This window comes from Eptatretus burgeri, chromosome 5, assembly GCF_056783735.1.
Source record: "Eptatretus burgeri isolate ZD-2024b chromosome 5, Ebu_testis_v1, whole genome shotgun sequence".
NCBI classification, from domain to species: domain Eukaryota; kingdom Metazoa; phylum Chordata; class Myxini; order Myxiniformes; family Myxinidae; genus Eptatretus; species Eptatretus burgeri.
In genome coordinates, this window is record NC_140965.1 from 63,983,481 (window position 1) to 64,005,980 (window position 22,500).

Sequence of the window (22,500 nt, forward strand, 5' to 3'; positions counted from 1 at the left end):
TCTCCCGAGGACATTGGATGTATGAACCTGGTGAAACATCAGATCCACACCCGTGAGGCCCGGCCTATTCGTCAGCCCGCCCCCTTGGAGCAAGAGGGAGGAAGCTGACGAGCAGGTAGAAAAGATGCTGAGTGCAGGTGTTATTGAGCCCTCGGAAAGTCCTTGGATGTCACCTGTTGTGTTGGTTAAAAAGAAAGATGGGACCATGCATTTCTGCGTGGACTATCGCCAGCTAAACAACGTGACACTCAAAGACTCCTATCCTCTGCCTAGAATTGACGATACCCTCGATGCCGTTGCAGGCTCAAATTGGTTCTCAATTCTGGACCTCAAGAGCGGGTATTGGCAGGTGGAGATGGATAAGACAGGAATGGAGAAAACAGCATTTTCTACAGGGAAGGGACTGTATCAGTTCACTGTAACGTCGTTTGGTTTGTGTAACGCCCCCGCCACCTTTGAGAGATTGATGGAGCGTGTATTGGATGGCATGCCATGGCAAATATGCCTGTTGTACCTGGATGACGTCCTGATGCACGCTAAAACATTCCCCCCCCTCCGGCCATAGCTAATTTGGATCAGGTGTTTGGCCGCCTCAGACAGGCAGGGTTAAAGTTGAGCCCAGAAAAATGTACCTTGTTTGCGAAGGAAGTGGCTTATCTCGGTCACGTGATAGGTCGTGAGAGGGTGAAAACCGACCCGGGTAAAGTTAAGGCGGTAGAAGAGTGGCCCGTATCGAGTAACATCAAGGAGGTGCGGGGTTTTTTGGGACTCTGCTCCTACTACCGGCGCTTTGTGGCAAAATTTGCAGAGATAGCCAGGCCCCTAAACCGGCTTACGGAGAAGGGGACGAGGTTTAATTGGACACAGGAGTGCAATGATGCCTTCCTCAAATTGAAGGGGTGTTTCACACCCCTTCTAGCATTCCCCACTGATAACGGGACCTTTACCCTGGACACGGATGCGAGCCAGGAAGGATTGGGTGCAGTTTTGTCTCAGACGCAGGAGGGCGTGGAAAGAGTCATTGTGTATTATAGTCAGGCCATGAGTAGGCCCGAGCGAAATTATTGTATCACTCACAAAGAGTTATTGGCTATGCTGTCTGCCATGAACCATTTCCACCCGTACTTGTACGGGCGGAAATTTTCGGTTCGAACCGACCATTCCTCCTTGCAATGGCTCTTACGGTTCAAGGAACCGTGGATGCAGGTACCAGAGGAGAGGGGCCTGGCGTGCCAGTGTAGTGTTCAATGGGACCGGGTGCCCGAACAGCGGGACCCGGGGCACCAAAATTCCAAGTGGGCATCGAGGGGAGAATGCCAGTGAGGGCATCCCCCATGTTAGGGTGAGGAGTAGGCAAGCTCGGAGGCAGCTCCAGCGACCTGGGGGTGCTCATAGTGAGTATGCAGGTGGGCAGACCTGCTCGTGGAGCCCAACTACCCAGCCACAAAATTGTGCGATGGCACAGAAAGAAAATTTGGTGGGCAAGGCCAAAAATTGTAAGAGCACCAACCTGTAGGTGATGGGAATTTGGGTTTTTAGAAACCCATAGTTTAACAAAGGCCTCTTGGCAGGGTTTAACCCCGGGGAAAGTTTAAAAGTGTAACAATATTAGCTTCATTAGGATTGATGAAGACCCCTTCGCACCATCCACTGTCGGGATGATCGTCGGCTGCTGGACTTGCCCTCCTGTCGGACTCGAGAACGAGACTTGTCACGACGTAAGTGTAAAATTGCATGTAGTTCTGCTCTTCCTTTCCAAGGAACCTTGGGGGGATTGGGTATGAATTTGGCAATGGGGATAGTGGGATATACGAGATGAGACGTAGCGACGAATTGGAAAAGAGGGGGGCTAGGGTCGTGTATATGGGAAAGACGGACGGGTGCGGTCGAGTAGGGCCAACCTCGAGCTCTCTCTCTCTCTCCTGGCACCACCGCCACCGCCCCAGGTATGTGCACACCAGGAACCGGCTGACCATGTTGGTCGGACCTGGTGTTTGGCATTACCTGGATTACCTTTTTTTTCCAGTCAAGTACTCTTCGGGAGAATTTGATCAATGCAAACAACCTCAGCGGTATAGTTCGCTGGAGCTATATTTTTTTTTTCTTCTTGAAATGATTTATAAAAAATCTCAAACATTTAGTAAAGATAAACAATGACTTATTTTTATGCATAAAATAAACATCACCATTTTGATCTAATACTTCCGTGTTTGTTAATAAATAAAATTGTGTTTAGAAGATTACGCACAATAATATTCTTCGACTTTCTTTTCTCCGGTTTTTTTTTTTTCACATTGACGTGCAATATCAAGTTTCGTTCAAATCGGACAACTCAAAAAAATTATAAAAAAAAAAATCAATTCCCGATTCAGTCAAGTACTCTTCGGGAGAATTTGATCAATGCAAACAACCTCAGCTGTGTAGTTTGCTGGAGCTATCTTTTTTTTTTTTGAGATGTTTTTTTTTTAATCAACCGCTGTCACAACGGGAACCCAACGGGTTCATGGGTCGTCTAGCTATTTTTTATAAAAGTTTAAATTACGCTTCAATAAGCAAACCTCAATTGCTCCTTTCACAAGGGCTGTCATAACCAATCAAATAGCCATTTTTATATTAGGTTGTGGATCAACATTACGATGCTGCTGCAATGCAGCTCGAGCCATGTCTCATGATAAAAAGACCAACATATTGGGTTTCTTTTATGCAAGGTATGCAACGAATTAATTTAAACACCTGAAATCTTTTATTTTTAAAGACAGCGGAGGAAGCCATTGTGAAAGATCACAGAAATATTAAAAAGCTGTGGTTTTACCATTCATCAGAGCTAATATGGAGCTCAAACCAGCACCCCGCCCCCCCCCCACTTGCTCCCCCCTCCCACTGGAACTTTTACATGTACAATATCATTTGTGACCACATCACGTTTTTCACGAGTGATTCAATGAAAAACAATAGGACCGCGCATCCTGAAGCTCACCTGGATCAGGAGCAACAGTCACTCAAACCCCCCCACAGACCCCCTTAGACCCTGATTTTTTTTTTTTAATGCCATGAACAAACTTAGTACATCACAGGTGATGAAGGTTGCGTGAAGTTTTGGAGAAGGGAGCAAATACATATTTCCTTTTGGGGGGGAGGGGAATCAACTCCCCCCACCCTCTTTGTAGACCCCTTTAATGAGCGCAGATTTTGATGCGGTCAATACATCCTTGTGTAATACTGCTCAATCATAGAAGCTCACCAGAAGAAAGTCCGGGTGAGCAAACTAGAACGGCACTCAGAGAGCACAGTCTTGCCTCACGCATTCATTCTGAACAAAAATACCATCATTAACTGAACACGCTGCTATTATGACCCACTACTATTATGGCCCCTATACCCGTAGCATCCATGCACCCTATTATGTCACATAATTTATTGGCAAATTTAATTCTTCACTTACAATGGGTCGTAGATTATATATATATATATATATATATATATATATATATATATATATATATATATATATATATATATATATATATATATATATATATATATGTGAAGTTTAAGATAAGGATTCCAATTCAACGAATTATGGCTGGAATAACACAACTGATGATGTCATCGTTATCACCTGATATACCTGAAGGGGAGTTGATGACATATGCCAAGTTTAAATTTTTTTCAGAGTGGTTTCAGAGAAAATGATTCAAATATTCGATATGGCTGCCATGTGACCAATGACATCAGAGTTATCAAAAAATATTCTCCATGGGTAGTTCCTCATATGTTTAAAGTTTTGCATTGATCAGATAAGAGGTTGCAGAGAAAACCATTTTAAAACAACACAGACACACACACACACACACACACACACACACACACACACACACACACACACACACACACACACACACACACACACACACACACACACACACACACACACACACACACACACACACACACACACACGTTACCTGACAAAGTAATGCGTAAATGTGACAATGAACTTTTGTTTTATGATATTGTGGAATATTTAACCTTTTATGCAATATATTGATTTGTTGAGGCAGATGTTTTTCCTTCAGTTATGATCCATTTTTTGATAAAGATAAAAAAATTTCAGATTTTGATAATACCTTGAAGTATATCTTGAAAAGCTGATTCACCAGGAAAAGCATCCCCCATTTCTTCGAGTCCTCAATCCCTGCGCGGCTGCAAAAACCCAATGATACAATGATAAAACAATCTCAATCAAAATGGAAATTCAACGTATTTATTTTTCTCCCAACAAGAGCAAGACTAAATTGAAAGTGGAGTAATAATAGGGAAACGATAGGGCACAACCGGCAAGGGAATGAACAAATAAAAAGAGAGGGAAAGGGAGAGCGTGTGAGAGAAAGAGGAAGCACTGAAATTACCAAGTAAGAGTTGGGTTCGGAAGGGCTAATGGGGGCAATAAAGATCATGGGTCAGGATGGGGATGATAGTAGGTGTCTGTGCACTACCTGCTTGAAGCCGTGAAAGAAAGAGTGAAACAGAACAGCCTCTGGGGGGGGGGGGGGGGTTCCTTCAATTTGAGAAGCGAGGAATAAAAGGGTTGAGGTGTGCAGTCAACCTGGACTTTGGAAGTGTAGTTATTGGAAGAACATGTGCATCGTGAAGTTGCTGAGGAGAGTCAGAAGACACGGGGAGAGGGGAGAGGGGAAAGGGGAGAGGGAAGAGGGGAGAAAGAGAGGGAGAGAGGGAAAGAGGGAGAGAGGGAGAGAGGGAAAGAGGGAGAGAGGGAAAGAGGGAGAGCAATGTTGGAGAATAGACGGAAGAAAATAGACCACTGACCTGCCTGAAATTTGAGAGCAACAGCAACAAACCTTGTGCATCGGTCTCATCACACGAGATTCCAGTATATTTGAGACCTTTAGATTCTACAGAATCCAGGAGAGACAGATGTGATGCTGCAGCACCAGCCCAAAGCACAGAGCAGTATTCTACGAGCCATGGACAAAGGCTTTATGGACGTAATAGCCCTGATTTTCCAAGGGAAGACGTTTATCAATGAAGAATGCCCAATGTGTGGCTGGCTCTGGAGGCCAGCAATGCAATGTAGTCGGCCAAGGAAAGGTCATGGCTGATGGGAGGCCTATAAGTTCAGGAGACTGAACCACTTTCAGTTGATGACCAAGGAATAGATAGGTGGGATATTTTGTGGATCACTCCAAAATGAGAGGGTGAGATTTAGATTTTCTTGGATTGAAGGATATGTTCCATTTCTCACACAAGAGTCTAATACTCGGGAGAGAGAGAGAGAGAGAGAGAGAGAGCGAGAGGGCGAGAGGGCGAGACTCCCTCTCTCTCATCTGCAAAAAGGAATAAGGGTTGTCCAGAGCATTGGAGAGATCATTAATGTATGTGTCGATTAATAAATAAATATTTGTATGTATTAATGTATATATTGGATATATTGGTAGACACCTATCTCAGACTCACAACTGTAATTGCTGTCAAAGGTGCTTCCACCAGGTATTAACTTATCCAACCGAGATATTCTAGTTTTGTATTTTTTATTAATTTTCTGAAATGTGTAGAACTTGTATCTCACTTGAAAGTTGTGGGTCATGATGTGACAATAAAGATGGAAAAAGTCTGATTTAATGCAATTTCATTCCAGGTAAAAAGGCATCAAAAGGTGAAAATTTTGAATAGGGTGTACACTTTCTCGAGACACTATATATGTGTGTGTGTATATATATATATATATATATATACATAGTTACAGTTGTGGGGATAGATGGAAGAATTTAATAGGGAATCTCACATTGTGTAGAGTTGCTTGGTCCGTGGACGAGCAGAAAGCATCTCGATGTAACCAAGTTAGGGAATGTGAGAGCTTAAGTGTTACGTGTCACCACTCAAGGGGTGGTGCGGTGTTAATTAGCCGATGAAGAAAGAATACATTCCCCAGTATGTGATTGCCTTCTGTGATTTTTTCCCTATGTCTTTATAACCAAAACCATGAGGAGGAACAAGCGAAGTCATGCCCCCAAGGGACGATTGGTGGGCGTGACGTCAGAGGCTAGCTGAGCAGGAGAAGCCCCGCGTTCCCGGGTTTGGTGCAAGCAGGCTACGCCCTGAAGGTGGAGGATATAGAGCGGGAGAGAGAAGGAGCACACAAGAGAGGTTGCAGATCTCGAGAGATCGGTATGATCGAGGTCGAGAGCATGCCGGCTTGTGCACTTGTGAATTGTGGAAGGCTTCCGTCTGGATACGACGGGAGATCAGCAAGGCGCACACACGAGGTCATTGTGAGGAACACACGAGGCAGGTGGTGCTTTTGGAGAGAGGAAGGCTGGCACATTTTGAACCTTCATGTGGAGGGCCGCTCGTGGATTGCCTGGCGTGCGTCTGTCCTGCAACTGGAGAGGTGCCATTTTGTGCGTGTGCCCGTGTTGGTGGAAGCTCCTCGATTCCAGTTCGACAAGGATCAGCTCTGGGCCAAGCTGAGTACAAGTATACTTAAAAAGGAGGGTTTTTCATTTTGTTTTGTATCCCCGTTGTCCGTTCTTGCATCTGTGTGTGAGGCCTTGACTGTCAGAGTTATTTATTGCATTCCATTTTTATTATTACCTGTTGAATTATTGTCTGTAAATATTTATGTATGTTCATTAAATGTATACCTTTTCAGAAAAGGTATTCGTCCATTTGTAGTGGGGTTTAAGGTTAAACCCCCTGTACATCCGTTCCATTCTCCATGCTCCTCTGCCCGTCCACCATGCCCTTCGAGCACGTGTTAAAATCTCCGTCGATCAACGTGTCCACATCCTCTTAATACGGAACTGCTCGGCTATCCGGGGGCTGTCGGTGTTAACTGCCCGTCACCAAAAATTGGGTCGGGGGGTTAACTTGGGCCGGCCACCTCCGTGACTTTGTATGTATGTATGTATGTATGTATGTATGTATGTATGTATGTATGTATGTACAGTGGGGAGAACAAGTATTTGATACACTGCCGATTTTGCAGGTTTTCCCACTTACAAAGCACGTAGAGGTCTGTAATTTTTATCATAGGTACACTTCAACTGTGAAAGAAGGAATCTAAAACAAAAATCCTGAAAATCACATTGTATGATTTTTAAATAATTAATTTGCATTTTATTGCATGAAATAAGTATTTGATACATCAGAAAAACAGAACTTAATATTTGGTACAGAAACCTTTGTTTGCAATTACAGAGATCAGACGTTTCCTGTAGTTCTTAACCAGGTTTGCACAGCCTGCAGCAGGGATTTTGGCCCACTCCTCCATGCAGATCTTCTCCAGATCCTTCAGGTTTCGGGGCTGTCGCTGGGCAACACAGACTTTCAGCTCCCTCCAAAGATTTTCTATTGGGTTCAGGTCTGGAGACTGGCTAGGCCACTCCAGGACCTTGAGATGCTTCTTACGGAGCCACTCCTTGGTTGCCCTGGCTGTGTGTTTCGAGTCGTTGTCATGCTGGAAGACCCAGCCACGCCCCATCTTCAATGCTCTTGTTGAGGGAAGGAGGTTGTTGGCCAAGATCTTGCAATACATGGCCCCATCCATCCTCCCCTCAATACGGTGCAGTCGTCCTGTCCCCTTTGCAAAAAAGCATCCCCAAAGAATGATGTTTCCACCTCCATGCTTCACGGTTGGGATGGTGTTCTTGGGGTTGTACTCATCCTTCTTCTTCCTCCAAACACAGCGAGTGGAGTTTTAACCAAAAAGCTCTATTTTGGTCTCATCAGACCACAAGACCTTCTCCCATTCCTCCTCTGGATCATCCAGATGGTCATTGGCAAACTTCAGACGGGCCTGGACATGCGCTGGCTTGAGCAGAGGGACCTTACGTGCGCTGCAGGATTTTAATCTATGACGGCGTAGTGTGTTACTAATGGTTTTCTTTGATACTGTGGTCCCAGCTCTCTTCAGGTCATTGACCAGGTCCTGCCGTGTAGTTCAGGGCTGATCCCTCACCTTGCTCATGATCACTGAGGCTCCACGAGGTGAGATCTTGCATGGAGCCCCAGACCGAGGGAGATTGACTGTTATCTTGAACTTCTTCCATTTTCTAATAATTGCGCCAACAGTTGTTGCCTTCTCACCAAGCTGCTTGCCTATTGTCCTGTGGCCCATCCCAGCCTTGTGCAAGTCTACAATTCTGTCTCTGATGTCCTTAGACAGCTCTCTGGTCTTGCTCATTGTGGAGAGGTTGGAGTCTGATTGATTGAGTGTGGACAGCTTTTTTTTATGCAGATAACGATTTCAAACAGGTGCAGTTAATACAGGTAATGAGTGGAGAATGGGAGGGCTTCTTAAAGACAAAACTAACAGGTCTGTGAGAGCCGAAATTATTACTGGTTGGTAGGTGATCAAATACTTATTTCATGCAATAAAATGCAAATTAATTATTTAAAAATCATACATTTTGATTTTCAGGATTTTTGTTTTAGATTCCGTCTTTCACAGTTGAAGTGTACCTCTGATAAAAATTACAGACATCTACGTGCTTTGTAAGTGGGAAAACCTGCAAAATCGGCAGTGTATCAAATACTTGTTCTCCCCACTGTATATATATATATATATATATATATATATATATATATATATATATATATATATATATATATATATATATATATATATATATATATATATATATATATATAAGAATACTGGGCCTCAAAACACAAGCTTGGGTTCCAAAAACACTAGGACGAGAGTGTTCCATTGATGGCAACACGTCTACTGTGTCAGTGGAGGAAGTCAGCAATCCAGAAACAAAGCGGATCATAGACAGAAAGTTTGGCAAGCAAAGCAGCATGCCAGGTGGTGTCTAATGCCTAAGATATGCCCAGGGAGACGGTCATGACCTCTTGTTTTTGATGAGGCCTCCAACCATTGCTCAAAGAGGAGCAGAAGCATGTCCAGAGTTGAGTGACCAGGATGGAATCTGAACTGATGGCAAGATCAGGCTGTTTGAAAATAGTGAAGACAACATCATAAGCAATGATGAATTCCATGATTTTATTTGTATTTGGAAGTAAACCCACTGTCCTGTAATTGGTAGGGTCTGATTTTTCCCAGCCCATCTCTGCTCGAGTCATAAGTTGTGGGCATATTAGCTGTGTGAGAGTGAACATTATTGTGTAGTAAAGTGAAGCCTTGAGACGGTATGCATAGCCATCATTTCCATATTGATCGTCTCACTTCATTGAGGAACCAAGTAATGTACATTTAGTTTTCCAATTTTCAAGAAATTCCACATGAAATAAACCACTGTTCGTTCCATGATTTATTGAACATTACGACAGATTATAGCACCTAGCTCTCCAATTCCACACTTGCCAAAAGCTTTCCAGAAAATGATGGAACCTGGATTTTTATTTATATTATTATTTTGGGGATCAAGAGTGTCTCCACTTCAAGCTGACTCTCTTTTCATTGTGGTGTGAAATTATTGACCCAGGTCCTACAACCTGTCGTAATCTTCAAGAAATAAGTTCCACTGCCCTCACCCTCTTCTTAAGATAACATTGCAAGAGCTTTGCTACAACGGTCACAGGAAATGCCATTTGATAAAATATGTGGTCCTTTGGTACCCACCTTGCACTAAACCTTATTAAATTTCAAATGAGAATGATTACATCTCTCTACACTTCAACAATGGTGTTTAAATTGTTCTGAAATCTCATGTGTAGTAAATTGACATGTCTCATATGTTATGTTTGCTTGAGTGACAGTTGGTTGCACATGAGCATTTTAAAGATCCCTCGCAAATTTGAAGACGTGGTCAAACTCACCGCAGCATTCAAACTGAAAGACATGCATTGTCAAATTATGGTGACAATCTTCTGTGAATTTCAGCAGATTTGATGGGACTCTTCACAAGGCACCTAGTACACATCTGTCCCACAGCACAAACACGTTCTGGCCACCATTTGGGTTTAATTCAGAACACTGACCAGCCAGCATCAATGTCACTTCCTGTACAAGTTACACAATTTTTTTTTCACACTGACCTATTAATTATACATGCTCGACATAAAAAAATGTCCAAGTCATCCTTTAACAATTCTTGTTGCTCAGATATCAATATGTGCACATTTCCTCACTTGTCACAGGCGCAGACACGAAAACAGTTCATAAGAGTATCTGCTGCCTTCTCCAGCATGTCTCCAGCCTTCCCACGACCCTTCCTTCTCAGCTGTTGATCTGCCTGGATTGGGAAACAGTGGGTTGGTCCAATCAAGGGTGATTATGTGCACTTTTCTAACCACGAACTGTGCACAAGCACACACAATATATATATATATATATATATATATATATATATATATATATATATATATATATATATATATATATATATATATATATATATATATATATATATATATATATATATATATATAGTAGACTAGGCGTAAGTCGTCACCATCGGGACCGAGAAAAAAGTGACGACTTAGAAATGTGACGACTTACGCGTATGCAAACATTCATGATGACTGTGGGGTGAAGGATGAAGTCGCGCGTGGCCTGGACACGTATGTGTGAGAGCCGGCTATTGTACCAAAAGGAAAACACAATCCTCGGGGCATAGGTAGGGGTGAGTTGGTGAGTTGGAAAGTGATCAAGCAAAGATGGAATTCATGAATCAGTTTATCAAAAGTAAAGATAATGAACAACTCTGTAAGACAACTCGTATACCATCGGTGATGGTATGGTGACAAATTACATGACACACAGTCATCGTGGTGATGATTACCACTCAATGCCTATGTGTAAGTGAGTGCGGTAATATACAAAACAAGCCAAGATAAAACCATGATCGGACTTCAACACTAAGCTCGATCGATCCTTTACTTCTTCACGAAGTAATCCGTTATGTTTGAATGCCTCAAACTCTTGGGCATCTGGTGCATGAGAAAGGATTCAAACCGGTCATTGTATTCCATGATGTTGGCTGGGCAATCCTCCACCGAAAGACAGTATCGGCCGAATATTTGGCGGAATCGGCCGAAACCGAAAATTTGGCTGAGCCGACATTTGCCGAAACCAGATGATGAGCACGTCATCAACATCTTCAAAGGACACACATTTCACACTTCCCACCGGCCTCACGATCTTCTCCACTTGTCCAAATATCTAGCCCTTATTCTTCAAGATATCGTTCAATGTCTGCCGTTTGATGTCCAACTTCTCAGCTATGGCTGTTTTCTTCATCAGTGGATTTGCCTCACAAAACTGGATAATGTCGTATTTTTCTTGGTAGGTTTAAGTTGTAAGCTTACGCTTAGTCGCCATTGTCCTGCCTGCAGTGCGATCAACGTGTGTACGCAGTTAAAAATAGCCTATCACTGGCGGTGTAAACCAATGAGCGAGCATCACGATTCTATGAAATTGGGCTTCTCACGAGGCAGCAGTTCCGTGTGACGAGTTAGGAGTGGTAATTTACTTGAGTTTCCATTACATGGGAATGGACAACATCTGACGACTTAGACGAAGTGACGACTTAGAGATGACGACTTACAGAGGGATGACCCTTTATTCATAGGGACTTAACATGAGATAAATTCGGGACTTTTTGACGCTGCCGACTTACACGCTGCCGACTTACACCTAGTCTACTGTATATATATATATATATATATATATATATATATATATATATATATATATATATATATATATATATATATATATAAATAAAACACACAGATGGCTGTCCGTTCGTCTGTTAGCTGTAACGCTGATTGGCTGTGTGAGGAGGCTATGTGCAATGCGATTGGGTCCCAGCAAGATTATTGTATATGCTTATTAAAAGATGATATCCCAAATCTGATTTAACATTTTTTTACGATAGGAACTCATGGCCTAAATAATTATGTCGAAATGTAGAGTTAAATGGGAGAGAAAACACCACAAAGATGAGGGTCGTGGGGGACCACAAAGATGAGGGTCGTGGGGGACCACAAAGATGAGGGTCGTGGGGGACCACAAAGATGAGGGTCGTGGGGGACCACAAAGATGAGGGTCGTGGGGGACCACAAAGATGAGGGTCGTGGGGGACCACAAAGATGAGGGTCGTGGGGGACCACAAAGATGAGGGTCGTGGGGGACCACAAGGATGAGGGTCGTGGGGGGCCACAAGGATGAGGGTCGTGGGGGGCCACAAGGATGAGGGTCGTGGGGGACCACAAGGATGAGGGTCGTGGGGGACCACAAGGATGAGGGTCGTGGGGGACCACAAGGATGAGGGTCGTGGGGGACCACAAGGATGAGGGTCGTGGGGGACCACAAGGATGAGGGTCGTGGGGGACCACAAGGATGAGGGTCGTGGGGGACCACAAGGATGAGGGTCGTGGGGGACCACAAGGATGAGGGTCGTGGAGGACCACAAGGATGAGGGTCGTGGGGGACCACAAGGATGAGGGTCGTGGGGGACCACAAGCATGAGGGTCGTGGGGGACCACAAGCATGAGGGTCGTGGGGGACCACAAGCATGAGGGTCGTGGGGGACCACAAGCATGAGGGTCGTGGGGGACCACAAGCATGAGGGTCGTGGGGGACCACAAGCATGAGGGTCGTGGGGGACCACAAGCATGAGGGTCGTGGGGGACCACAAGCATGAGGGTCGTGGGGGACAACAAGGATGAGGGTCGTGGGGGACCACAAGCATGAGGGTCGTGGGGGACCACAAGCATGAGGGTCGTGGGGGACCACAAGCATGAGGGTCGTGGGGGACCACAAGCATGAGGGTCGTGGGGGACCACAAGGATGAGGGTCGTGGGGGACCACAAGGATGAGGGTCGTGGGGGACCACAAGGATGAGGGTCGTGGGGGACCACAAGGATGAGGGTCGTGGGGGACCACAAGGATGAGGGTCGTGGGGGACCACAAGGATGAGGGTAGTGGGGGACAACAAGGATGAGGGTAGTGGGTGGTCTTATCATTGTCTTCTTTCTCTTTCGATTCTCCTTTCTTTTCTTCTCTTCTGCCATTTCTCGTCTCAGTTATTCTGCATCTTTCTTGTCCAGGATCTGATGAATTCGCCTCTCCAAAGGGTACCGCACCGGAAATAAACATGCCGCAGGTCATGGCAGCCTGGTAGTACAGGATCCTGAACTCTTTGGTAATGCTTTGAGAGACTGATCTATCAACAAATGTAAAATGTCGAAATGGTTGTACTGCCACGGACATGCATGGGAGTGGTTCGTGCAGCCATTTTCGGTTGCATTCCTGAGACCATCAGTGGCATTGTTACGACAATGTGGTCGCATGAGTTTGTGGGATGCTATCGAGTCTCTTGGACTGGCTTGTGAATTTGTTTGGGTAACTATGACTGTTGTCTTTTTCTGTTCATTATTCTTCCTCGTTCGGCTTGTGTACTACTTTTCAATGTTTCATGTATTTTATTACTATGAATATGGTTCTAGAATCTAAGAATGACATCGCTACCTCAATGTACTAATCCACCAGCCCGAATGCAGTGACGTTCAAATCCTTTTGATATTTGTTTCTCCAGTGTCAGGGGCTTTCGCTCCAACTTTTCTTCAGCTTAACTTACCTGACCTGCTGGCTCTATCTGAGTGTCGGTTGGACAGTGGCATCTCCTGTTTTTCAACTCACCAAGTTACATTTTTCACTGACTTGATCGCCCTATTTCTCATGGTCTTCCTATCTATATTAAGGACTCTCCACCTTGAGCTCATGAAAATTCTCTTGAAAGTGGCTCTCACGAGTTTATGTGTTTCTGCCTTGCTCTCCTGCCTTCAACAACATCTCTGTTTTTTCTGTATCACTTGCCTTCCTTTCCCTCTTGCATTGATGGCAAGTGATCCGGATTTCACAGGTTGACCCATTTTGTTTGTGAAAACCCGCAGACCGATTTTAGTATTGTCAAAATCCGTATTAGATGGAAAGTTCGATCCATTTTAAAAACGCAATGTTTCGCTTCCATTCCACTTGCAAGGATTGACTGACAGACTGTTAGACCTGGGATGCGTTCAGTTACCAAGTTTCTTGTAGAGCGCTCAAGCAAGCATTCCGCCATTCGACACTGTTGATAAGGATCGGCTGGCTTGACAAGCGATACCAAGCTCATTGACAATTGAACACACCCGGGGTCTGCTCAGTTGCCAAGCAGCCAGAGTTTCGTTGGGGTGCTTGCTTGATTGCTTAAGCCACTTAGCAAGCACTCTACAGGCTGATTGCCAATTGGAACACACACACACACACACACACACACACACACACACACACACACACACACACACACACACACACACACACACACACACACACACACACACACACACCAGGAGAGACCTGCAGCCGACACACAATGTTTCCCTCAAGTCAATTGGCTCTGTGACGTCATGAGCTTTCTCTCACCGAAAGGCACGTCACCATCTTACAAGATTCCACACGGAGTATCACTTCCGATCATGACTAATAAATAAATAATTCGGTTTTGATTCCCACCAACCCGTTTTTTTGTCACCTCCAACTTGCCATGTATGCTCTTGGGCCGTTCTCAATGCGATCTCTGACAGCATTGACAGGGCTATTTTACTCCACCCTTCTGTACACATCATGGTATTTGGTGACTTCAACATTCACCACAAGTCATAGCTGGTACACTCTCATAATACTGACACTCCTGGTATTGATACCTACAATTTCTCTATCTCTTAAAGGCTCACCCAAATGGTTTCCTCTTCCACTCATATTTCTGATCGTGACTCTGATGGAAGATACTTGCTTGATCTCCTTTTGTGTTCTCACCCTGGTGATCGCGTTGCCGATGTCCTGTCTCCAATTGGTAACTCGGATCATTCCACTGTTTCTGTTTGTGTCTCTTCCTCCTCATTCTAAACTCCAGTGCATCCTTTTCACCGCACTGCGTTTCAGTTTGGGAAGGTGGATTGGGATCGATTTCATTTATTTCTTACTGATGTGCCATGGACCTCAGCTTTTAGTCCTGGTCCTGATATGGCTGCCGAGGAAATATCCCAACGGGTTTGCACTGGTGTGAACATTTCTATTCCCTCACGTATCTATCAAGTGGAGGTTCATTGCCATCCATGGCATACTCCAGCTTGTGCATCAGCAATTGCTCAGCGCAACCACCATTTCAAGCAGTACCATGTGCAAGTGTCTCTGGAGTCCAAATATCTGTTCTGCCAAGCAAGTACCCTCTGTAAAAGAGTTCTTGAGGATGCTAAGCAGCAATATGCAGCTTCTGTAGCCGATTCCATTGTGACTCAGCGACTTGGCTATCGGGACTTTTGGCGGATTGCCAACGTTCACCACAAGTAATGTGGTGAACGTTGGCAATTCGCTGTGTATTCAACCACAATAAATCTTTTATACCTCCTCCCCTTAATGAACCCGAGGTTGTTACTTCACCTCTGGATAAGGCTAACCACTTTTCAAATCGCTTTGTTTCTAATTCTGCCCTCAATGATCAGGGACACCCTCTTCCTGATGTTCCATCTCATACAGACTCTGATATTCCTGTTCCATTTATCACACCTAAGAAGGTTGCCAGAATTATTCATACTCGAGATGCCTCAAAAGTGACCGGTCCTGATGGAATCCCTGTGATTGTATTGAAGATGTGTTGGCCTGAACTGTCATCGATTCTTGCCAAGCTATACAACCTGTGCTTGTGTGCTTTGGTGTTTCCTTCATCCTGGAAAGTGGCTTATGGTGTCCCTGTTTTCAAGGGTGTTGGTGAGCATTCTGAGCAAAGTAACTATCACCCCATCAGCCTGCTTCCTGTAATAAGTAAGGTATTTGAATGCTTCATCAATGACCAACTTCTCAGCCATCTGGAGTACAATGAACCTCTCACTGATTGTTAGTATGGCTTTCGCCATTCTTGCTCCACTGGTGATCTGATATCCTTAATAACGGATCATTTCAACAAGGGATTGGAGTTCAAGGATGAAGCTCAATTAGTTGCTTTGGATATCTCAAAAGCCTTTGATAAAGTGTGGCACAAGGGTCTACTCCACAAGCTTCAGTTGTTTGGTGCATCTGGAGTGATGTATTCAATCTTTTCAGCTTTCCTTACAAATCGCAAGACAAAGGTGGTACTTGAGGGTCAATCTTCTCAGACTTGCTCCATCAATTCTGGTGTTCTTCAGGGCTCTGTCCATGGTCCCACTCTGTTCCTTGTTTATATCAATGATCTTCCTGATAATGTTCTGTCTCAGATAGCCATATGCTGATGACTCCTCACTTTATTGTACATCTGCTGATTCACTCAACACTACTCGTAATGAGGTTTGAGATTCGCTGGACAATAATTTATAAAATGTGTTGAAGTGGGGGCAAGACTGGCTGGTATCCTTCAATGCAAATAAAACTAAATTGTTGTCCAAGTCTCGCTCTAGAAACAGGCCTTTCAGTTCTGCGCACATGGGGTCTTCAACCTTAACAAAATCATCTGAGCTTCAGCTTCTTGGTATGCACATCTCCTCTAACCTCCGTTGGGATAAGTACATTTCTGGTATTACTAAGTGGTATTGGTATTTCTGGTATTGCTTCCAAGCGAGTTGGTTGTCTTTATAGAGCGCAGAGGTATTTACCTCTTGATGCTGTTTTGTACCTGTACAAGACAATTATACGTCCCCTCATGGAGTACTGTTGCCACATTGGGGCTGGAGCACCAGCCTGCCACTTATCTTTACTTGATAGGCTCCAGAAACGCATAGTTTACCTGGTTGGTGCGGAGATGGGTTCAACTTCAACCACTCTCTCACCGTAGGTCAGTTGCCACTCTTAGTTTGTTCTACAGAAATATTTTAATGGCAAATGACTGCTGGACTTTGTAACTTGGTTCCTTCTGTGCGAGTGTTTGGACGCAAGACTCGGTTTGCCATCTCTGCACACCCATGAACTATAACTGATCCAAAGTGCAGAACGAAAGGCTGTGCAGATAGTTTTATCCCCCATGCTGTCTTGCTTTGGAATTCACTTACTGTAACATGCTTCTCATTATCCTACTATCTACTCCGTTTTAAGAGGAACTAGACGACCCGTGAACCCGTTGGGTTCCCGTTGTGACAGCGGTTGATGAAAAAAAAATCATTTCAAGAAGAGAGAAAAAAAAAAAGATAGCTCCAGCGAACTATACCACTGAGGTTGTTTGCATTGATCAAATACTCCCAGAGTACTTGACTGAATCGGGAATTGATTTTTTAATAATTTTTTTTCGTTGCTCGATTTGAACGAAACTTGATACTGCACACCACAGGCGAATGGCGAGTAAGGTGGCCCTAAAATTGTTGCGCTATCGTGAACCGTTTTGGCTGTATTTCGGGAACATACATACAAGATGAGAGTTTTAGTAATATATAGATAGATAGATAGATAGATAGATAGATAGATAGATAGATAGATGGATGTCAATTCCTACTTCTTACATCTTTGAGGTTACATCGCATTTCACATGACTTCTGATACTCCCTGACTTGGATGTTTTCGTGTTATTTGTCTCTTTCTTTTATTTTGTCATGCTTTATGCTTCTCTTTATCGAACCTACTTCCCTTAGCCCCTGACATCGAGTGGCTTTATGCCTTGTTTGGGGTGATTTCCATTAACAAAAAAAAAAATGATAAGGGTAGTGGGGTACGAGGATAAGGGTAGTGCTGGACCATGGAGAAGGGTGGTAGGGGTCATGGAGAGGTGTCGTGGGGGCTATGGAGAGGGAGCTAGGGGACAGCACATCCCAACAAGGGCAGAGCAGTGTGAACATTATGCCCAAACCTTTCAGTTGTGATAAAAACCATTGTATTTCATATATAACATGTGCAATCGTGCATGACCACAAAATAAAAAGTTACATTAATCAAACAATCCATGATACCGACAAGTCCATAACACAAGTAATATTAATGTAGCTGCGAGCATCTCAACTGTACACTCACATAGTTGGCAAATATGCGAAGGTCAAGTGTAACTGCATTCATTATGGGAAGAGCCCTGCAGGTCACAAAAGGGAAGCCACTCACAAAATCCCCAAATGGGATGAGGAAAACCAACAAGACAAATTCTAAAACCACATGGGATACACCAGGTCCCAATATCTATTTAAAAAATACTAGAACGGCACTCTTCAACGTCACATTGTCAGCAGATATGCCTCCACCCAGATCATTACCTCATTATACATATTTATACCAAGTTTGATTAAAATCCCTGAACCTAGATTCAAAACATTAAATAATTCAAGCTGCCAGACCACGTGTCCGATCAGATTGAAATTTAAAACATATATTCCCCATGACTACTCAATCATAACTGTGACGCTTCACGTCGATTAAAGTATTCGACATATGCAATTATTACGTCATAACAAAGCCACCTATGACATCAAAAAAAAATCCCCATGGGGAACATGATACATGAGTCGTCGCACAAATGGTAAAAAAATTTGTGTCAATCATATTTAGCGGTTGCAGAGGAAACGGAGAAAATTAGCATGGATGGACGGACTACATACGTACGGACAGACGTATAGACGGATGGACAACCTGAAAACATAATGCGGAGGCATAAAAAACAAATTGCATACATAATCCGATTCCTTTTTTTTGGCAGAGTCTAAAGTTTGTAGTGAAGCTGCAACAAATCACACACACACACATGGAGACAAATACATAAGACAACAAGAGACTCCACTTCAAACAGCAGCCAGTGAGCTTGGGGGAAGTGACATCACTTCCCAGAGCACCATGGGTACCAGCGATGCCATCTTTTATGACATCACTTTTCTCTTTGCACCCAGTAGGGCAATATAGGAGGAATTTCCTACTCCTCATGAATGCTTGTCTGTGCTTCATCCTTTAAATGCTGAGTGTCAAGTGAGGAAGCGGCATGTACCATTTTAAAAGTTTTTGATATGACTCGGCCAAGGTCGGAATCAAACCACCGACCAACTTGCACAAAGTTCTCCACAATATCGAAGCAACCATCTAATTTTCCAGGATTTTCATTTCAGAAGAAAGATTTAAGTAATTGCCTCAATCACCAAAAATTGATGTGCTCCAAAATGGAACGAATACAATGGGGTTTATCAAATAAAAATCGAGTATATTCACTGCCGTAGGGCTGTTTTTAATGTTAGCATACAGGCACATGCACCCTCTTAACTGGAACAGTAACCATGAACCCCTGTGCCACACTAACACTTGCTGCAAGGCTCCTGACAAACAGGGGGCCTGCCACACATCCATCGTGTTTTTGCTAAGTGAGTTAACACAATATCTAGCAAGAAAAAGAGCAATCAGAGATTGCAGACCCTCGCCAGGACTTGTGTGGTGTTTGCGTAGTTTTGTATGGTGTTTGTGTACTGGAGTGTTCTGCAATTAATGAGACATAATTAGAACTGCCACTTTATAACTGCTGGCAATGATGACCGGGTACCAAGACGTCCCACTTTGATGCAACCCTGCATTGATTAACCTGACCCATGACGTTTTTTATTATTCAAATGAATTTAGAATGGGATTAAAATAAATTCAATTAAAATCAAATAGAAGAGCAAATAGGTAGTCCTGCATTGGAGTAATCAGAAGGAACATAAGCAAAATGCATTAAAGGTTTAAAAAAAAAAAAAAAAAAAAAAAAAAAATATGGCTGCAGAATCTGCCCGATGACGTCATCATTTTTTTTTCTGTGGACCATTTTATTCCGAGACAACCCACAAGTCAAAATTTCAAGTAAATCATTTGCAAATTGAGCATTTTAGAAAGTGATCTCAAGTTGTTTACCATTTGGCATATGTTGACCTTTTGGCATGTGCTGATCTCAAAAATAATTGGTGGGTGAATTTAGTGAGCTGATATGAAAATCCTGTTCAAATTTCAAGTCAATCGGATGAAAATTGACAATTTAGAAATTTGGCCTATGTTGAACTTTTGACCCAAGTTGACCTCAAAATAATTGGTGCTTGAATTCAGTAAGCTGATATGTAATTGGTCTTCAAATTTCAAGTCAATTGGGTGAAAATTGACAATTTTAGAAACTATTTTAGAAATGTGGCCCATGTTGACGTTTTGGCCTATGTTGACCTATTGGCCAATATCGACCTCAAAAATAATAGGTGGTTGAATTCAGTGACCTGATATGCAAATGCTCTTCAAATTTCAAGTCAATTGGATGAAAAGTGAGGTTGTTAGAAAATTTGGCCCAAATTGGCCTATTTTGACCTTTTGGCTGAAGTTTACCTTAAAAATTAGTAGGTGGTTTAATTCAGTGACCTTATATGCAAATGCTCTTCAAATTTCAAGTCAATCGGATTAAAATTGAGAATTGTAGAAACAATTAAAAAATTTGGCCAATGTTGGGTTGACCTTATGGCCTATGTTGACCTCTGACCGATGTTAACCTCAAAAGTAATAGGTGCTTGAATTTATTGACCTGACATACAAATCCTGTTCAAATTTCAAGTCAATCAGATGAAATTTGAGGATTTTAGGAAATTTGGCTCAAATTGGCCGATTAGCCTATGGAGACCTTTTTGGTCGACTGAATTTTATGAAACTTCAATGCGGGACCGTCGCAGGGTCGGTGATATTAATCTCTGAAAATTTCAGAACGATTGGTTGTGCGGTTTGGGCTGGAGGCGAGTGGATAGACAAAAAAAACCAACAAACAAATGAAAAATCACTCATAGAGTAGTGACAACTTGGCAAAACAGCACAAAGTAGAATGGCACTCGGTAGAGCGCATACCTCTACCAGGTGGAACATTTTACATTTTGTATCCCACTGATGGACTGAATCCAAACCAATATCCAATCCGCTTATTCTTGTCATCTATTGAATTCATCCACCTTGTTTTGTCATAACTCGTCCACAACTTTTTGAGATAAAGTGATATATTTAGTTTTTAGCCCTCTATCAATTTCAGAAATTAGGCCTGTGTTGACCTTTTGACCTTAAAATTAATAAGTGTTTGAATTCAGCGACCTGACATGAAAATGCTTTTCAAATTTCAAGTCAATCGGATATAATTGAGGATTTTGTAAAATTTGGCCCAAATTGGCTTTTTGGCCCATTTTGACCTTTTGGCTTTACACAGTTCAACAAATCATTCTTCTTTCTTTGTCTTTATATCCTCCCGTGTGTGTTGTGTCTGTTGTGTGCAAGGCCTAATCAATCATTGCTGCTGATGTCAAATCTTTCCTGTTTTCAAACAGCCTGACCTCTGATCATCAGTATGGATCCAGTTCCGGTCACAACTTTGGACGTGCTGCTACTCCGATCTCAGCAAAGATTGGAGGCCCTAAATTTCAAGATCAGGACAGTCTCTCTGGACATATCTCAGGTATCCTCCTTTGCTTGTAAAGCTCTCTGCCTATAGCATTCAAGACCATCTTCTTTCCAAGATTTCTGACTTTCTCCACTCATAATCAACATGTTGCTGTCAATGGAGCCCTCTCCTCTCATAGGCTGGAACTCCCACAGGCAGTGTGTCAGGATGTCTTGTTACTCAACTGTATAAATGACCTCTCTGGTGCTCTGAAAAACCCCTTCCTTTTTGTGGATAATTCCACATTATAGCACACAGTACCCCATCCCATGGCTAGGCAAACTGCAGCTGTACATCACAGAGTTTTAGTCTGTAACTTCTAGGCCTCACCATCAGGCATGACATCTGCTGTGCCGACCACATACAAAGCTGGTCTCCAAAGTCAGCCGCAGACTGTGTTCCTCTGTCCATCCAAGTCTTTCCTTGGAAAATCAGAGCAAGTCACAGTATACAATGGCTTTTGTCCATAGCTCAATGGAGAAATGCTCTCTCCTCCAGGCTGGTACCACCCCAGCATCATATCTGTGTCTCCTAGATTCTGGGGAATCGAAATCGCTCAAAATTATTGAAATCACTCACAACGAGGCCGAAGCCCAAGGTCTGTTGCTTTCATCTCATAGGCAGGTTGGTGGTCATCTTGGTTTTCTAATGCTTCTCCAGATTGCTCCATCTGCCCTCAGTCTGCCAATCCTCCTCAGAAATTCCAGGATGCATTCTTACAGTAACACTCTCCTGGTTAAACATCCAACAACTAGAAAGGCACTCGGTAGAGCGCATACCTCCAACAGGATGAACAGATTACGTTTTGTATCCCACGAATTGAAATATCATGCTATATGTAATTTTTGGCCGTCTCTCAATAGTGAAGAATCACTTTTCAAAAAAAAAAAAAAAAAATTCTCGGATCCAGATCCAGACCTTCACCATAATCAAATCAATTAATCCTTGTCACACACCCAATCTGTCCACCAAGTTTCATCCGAATCCATCCAGAACTTTTTGAGATATCCTGTTCACAGACAGAAAAACAGACAAACAGACAAACATACAGAGGTGAAAATAACCATCCACCTTTAGTGGCAGAGCGAATGAAGGCTCACTGCATATGTGTTTTCTTTTGGTTCCCGCTTACATCCTCCCACATATTTAAACTGAATAAGCGCGTGCT

At 43.2% G+C, this 22,500-nt stretch overlaps 1 protein-coding gene across 2 annotated transcripts in view; it reads right to left on the bottom strand.

Moving 5' to 3' along the window:
• Positions 1-22,500, bottom strand: part of PCID2 (PCI domain containing 2) — a 73,701-nt gene that overhangs the window by 17,528 nt on the left and 33,673 nt on the right. For both annotated transcript variants that reach the window (XM_085882107.1, XM_085882108.1), the window contains 3 exons: positions 17,945-17,999; positions 10,117-10,220; positions 4,128-4,203 (listed from right to left, as the gene is read on the bottom strand). In XM_085882107.1, the coding sequence (XP_085738233.1) occupies positions 4,128-4,203; positions 10,117-10,220; positions 17,945-17,999 (235 nt within the window). The remainder of the gene's footprint in view (positions 1-4,127; positions 4,204-10,116; positions 10,221-17,944; positions 18,000-22,500) is intronic.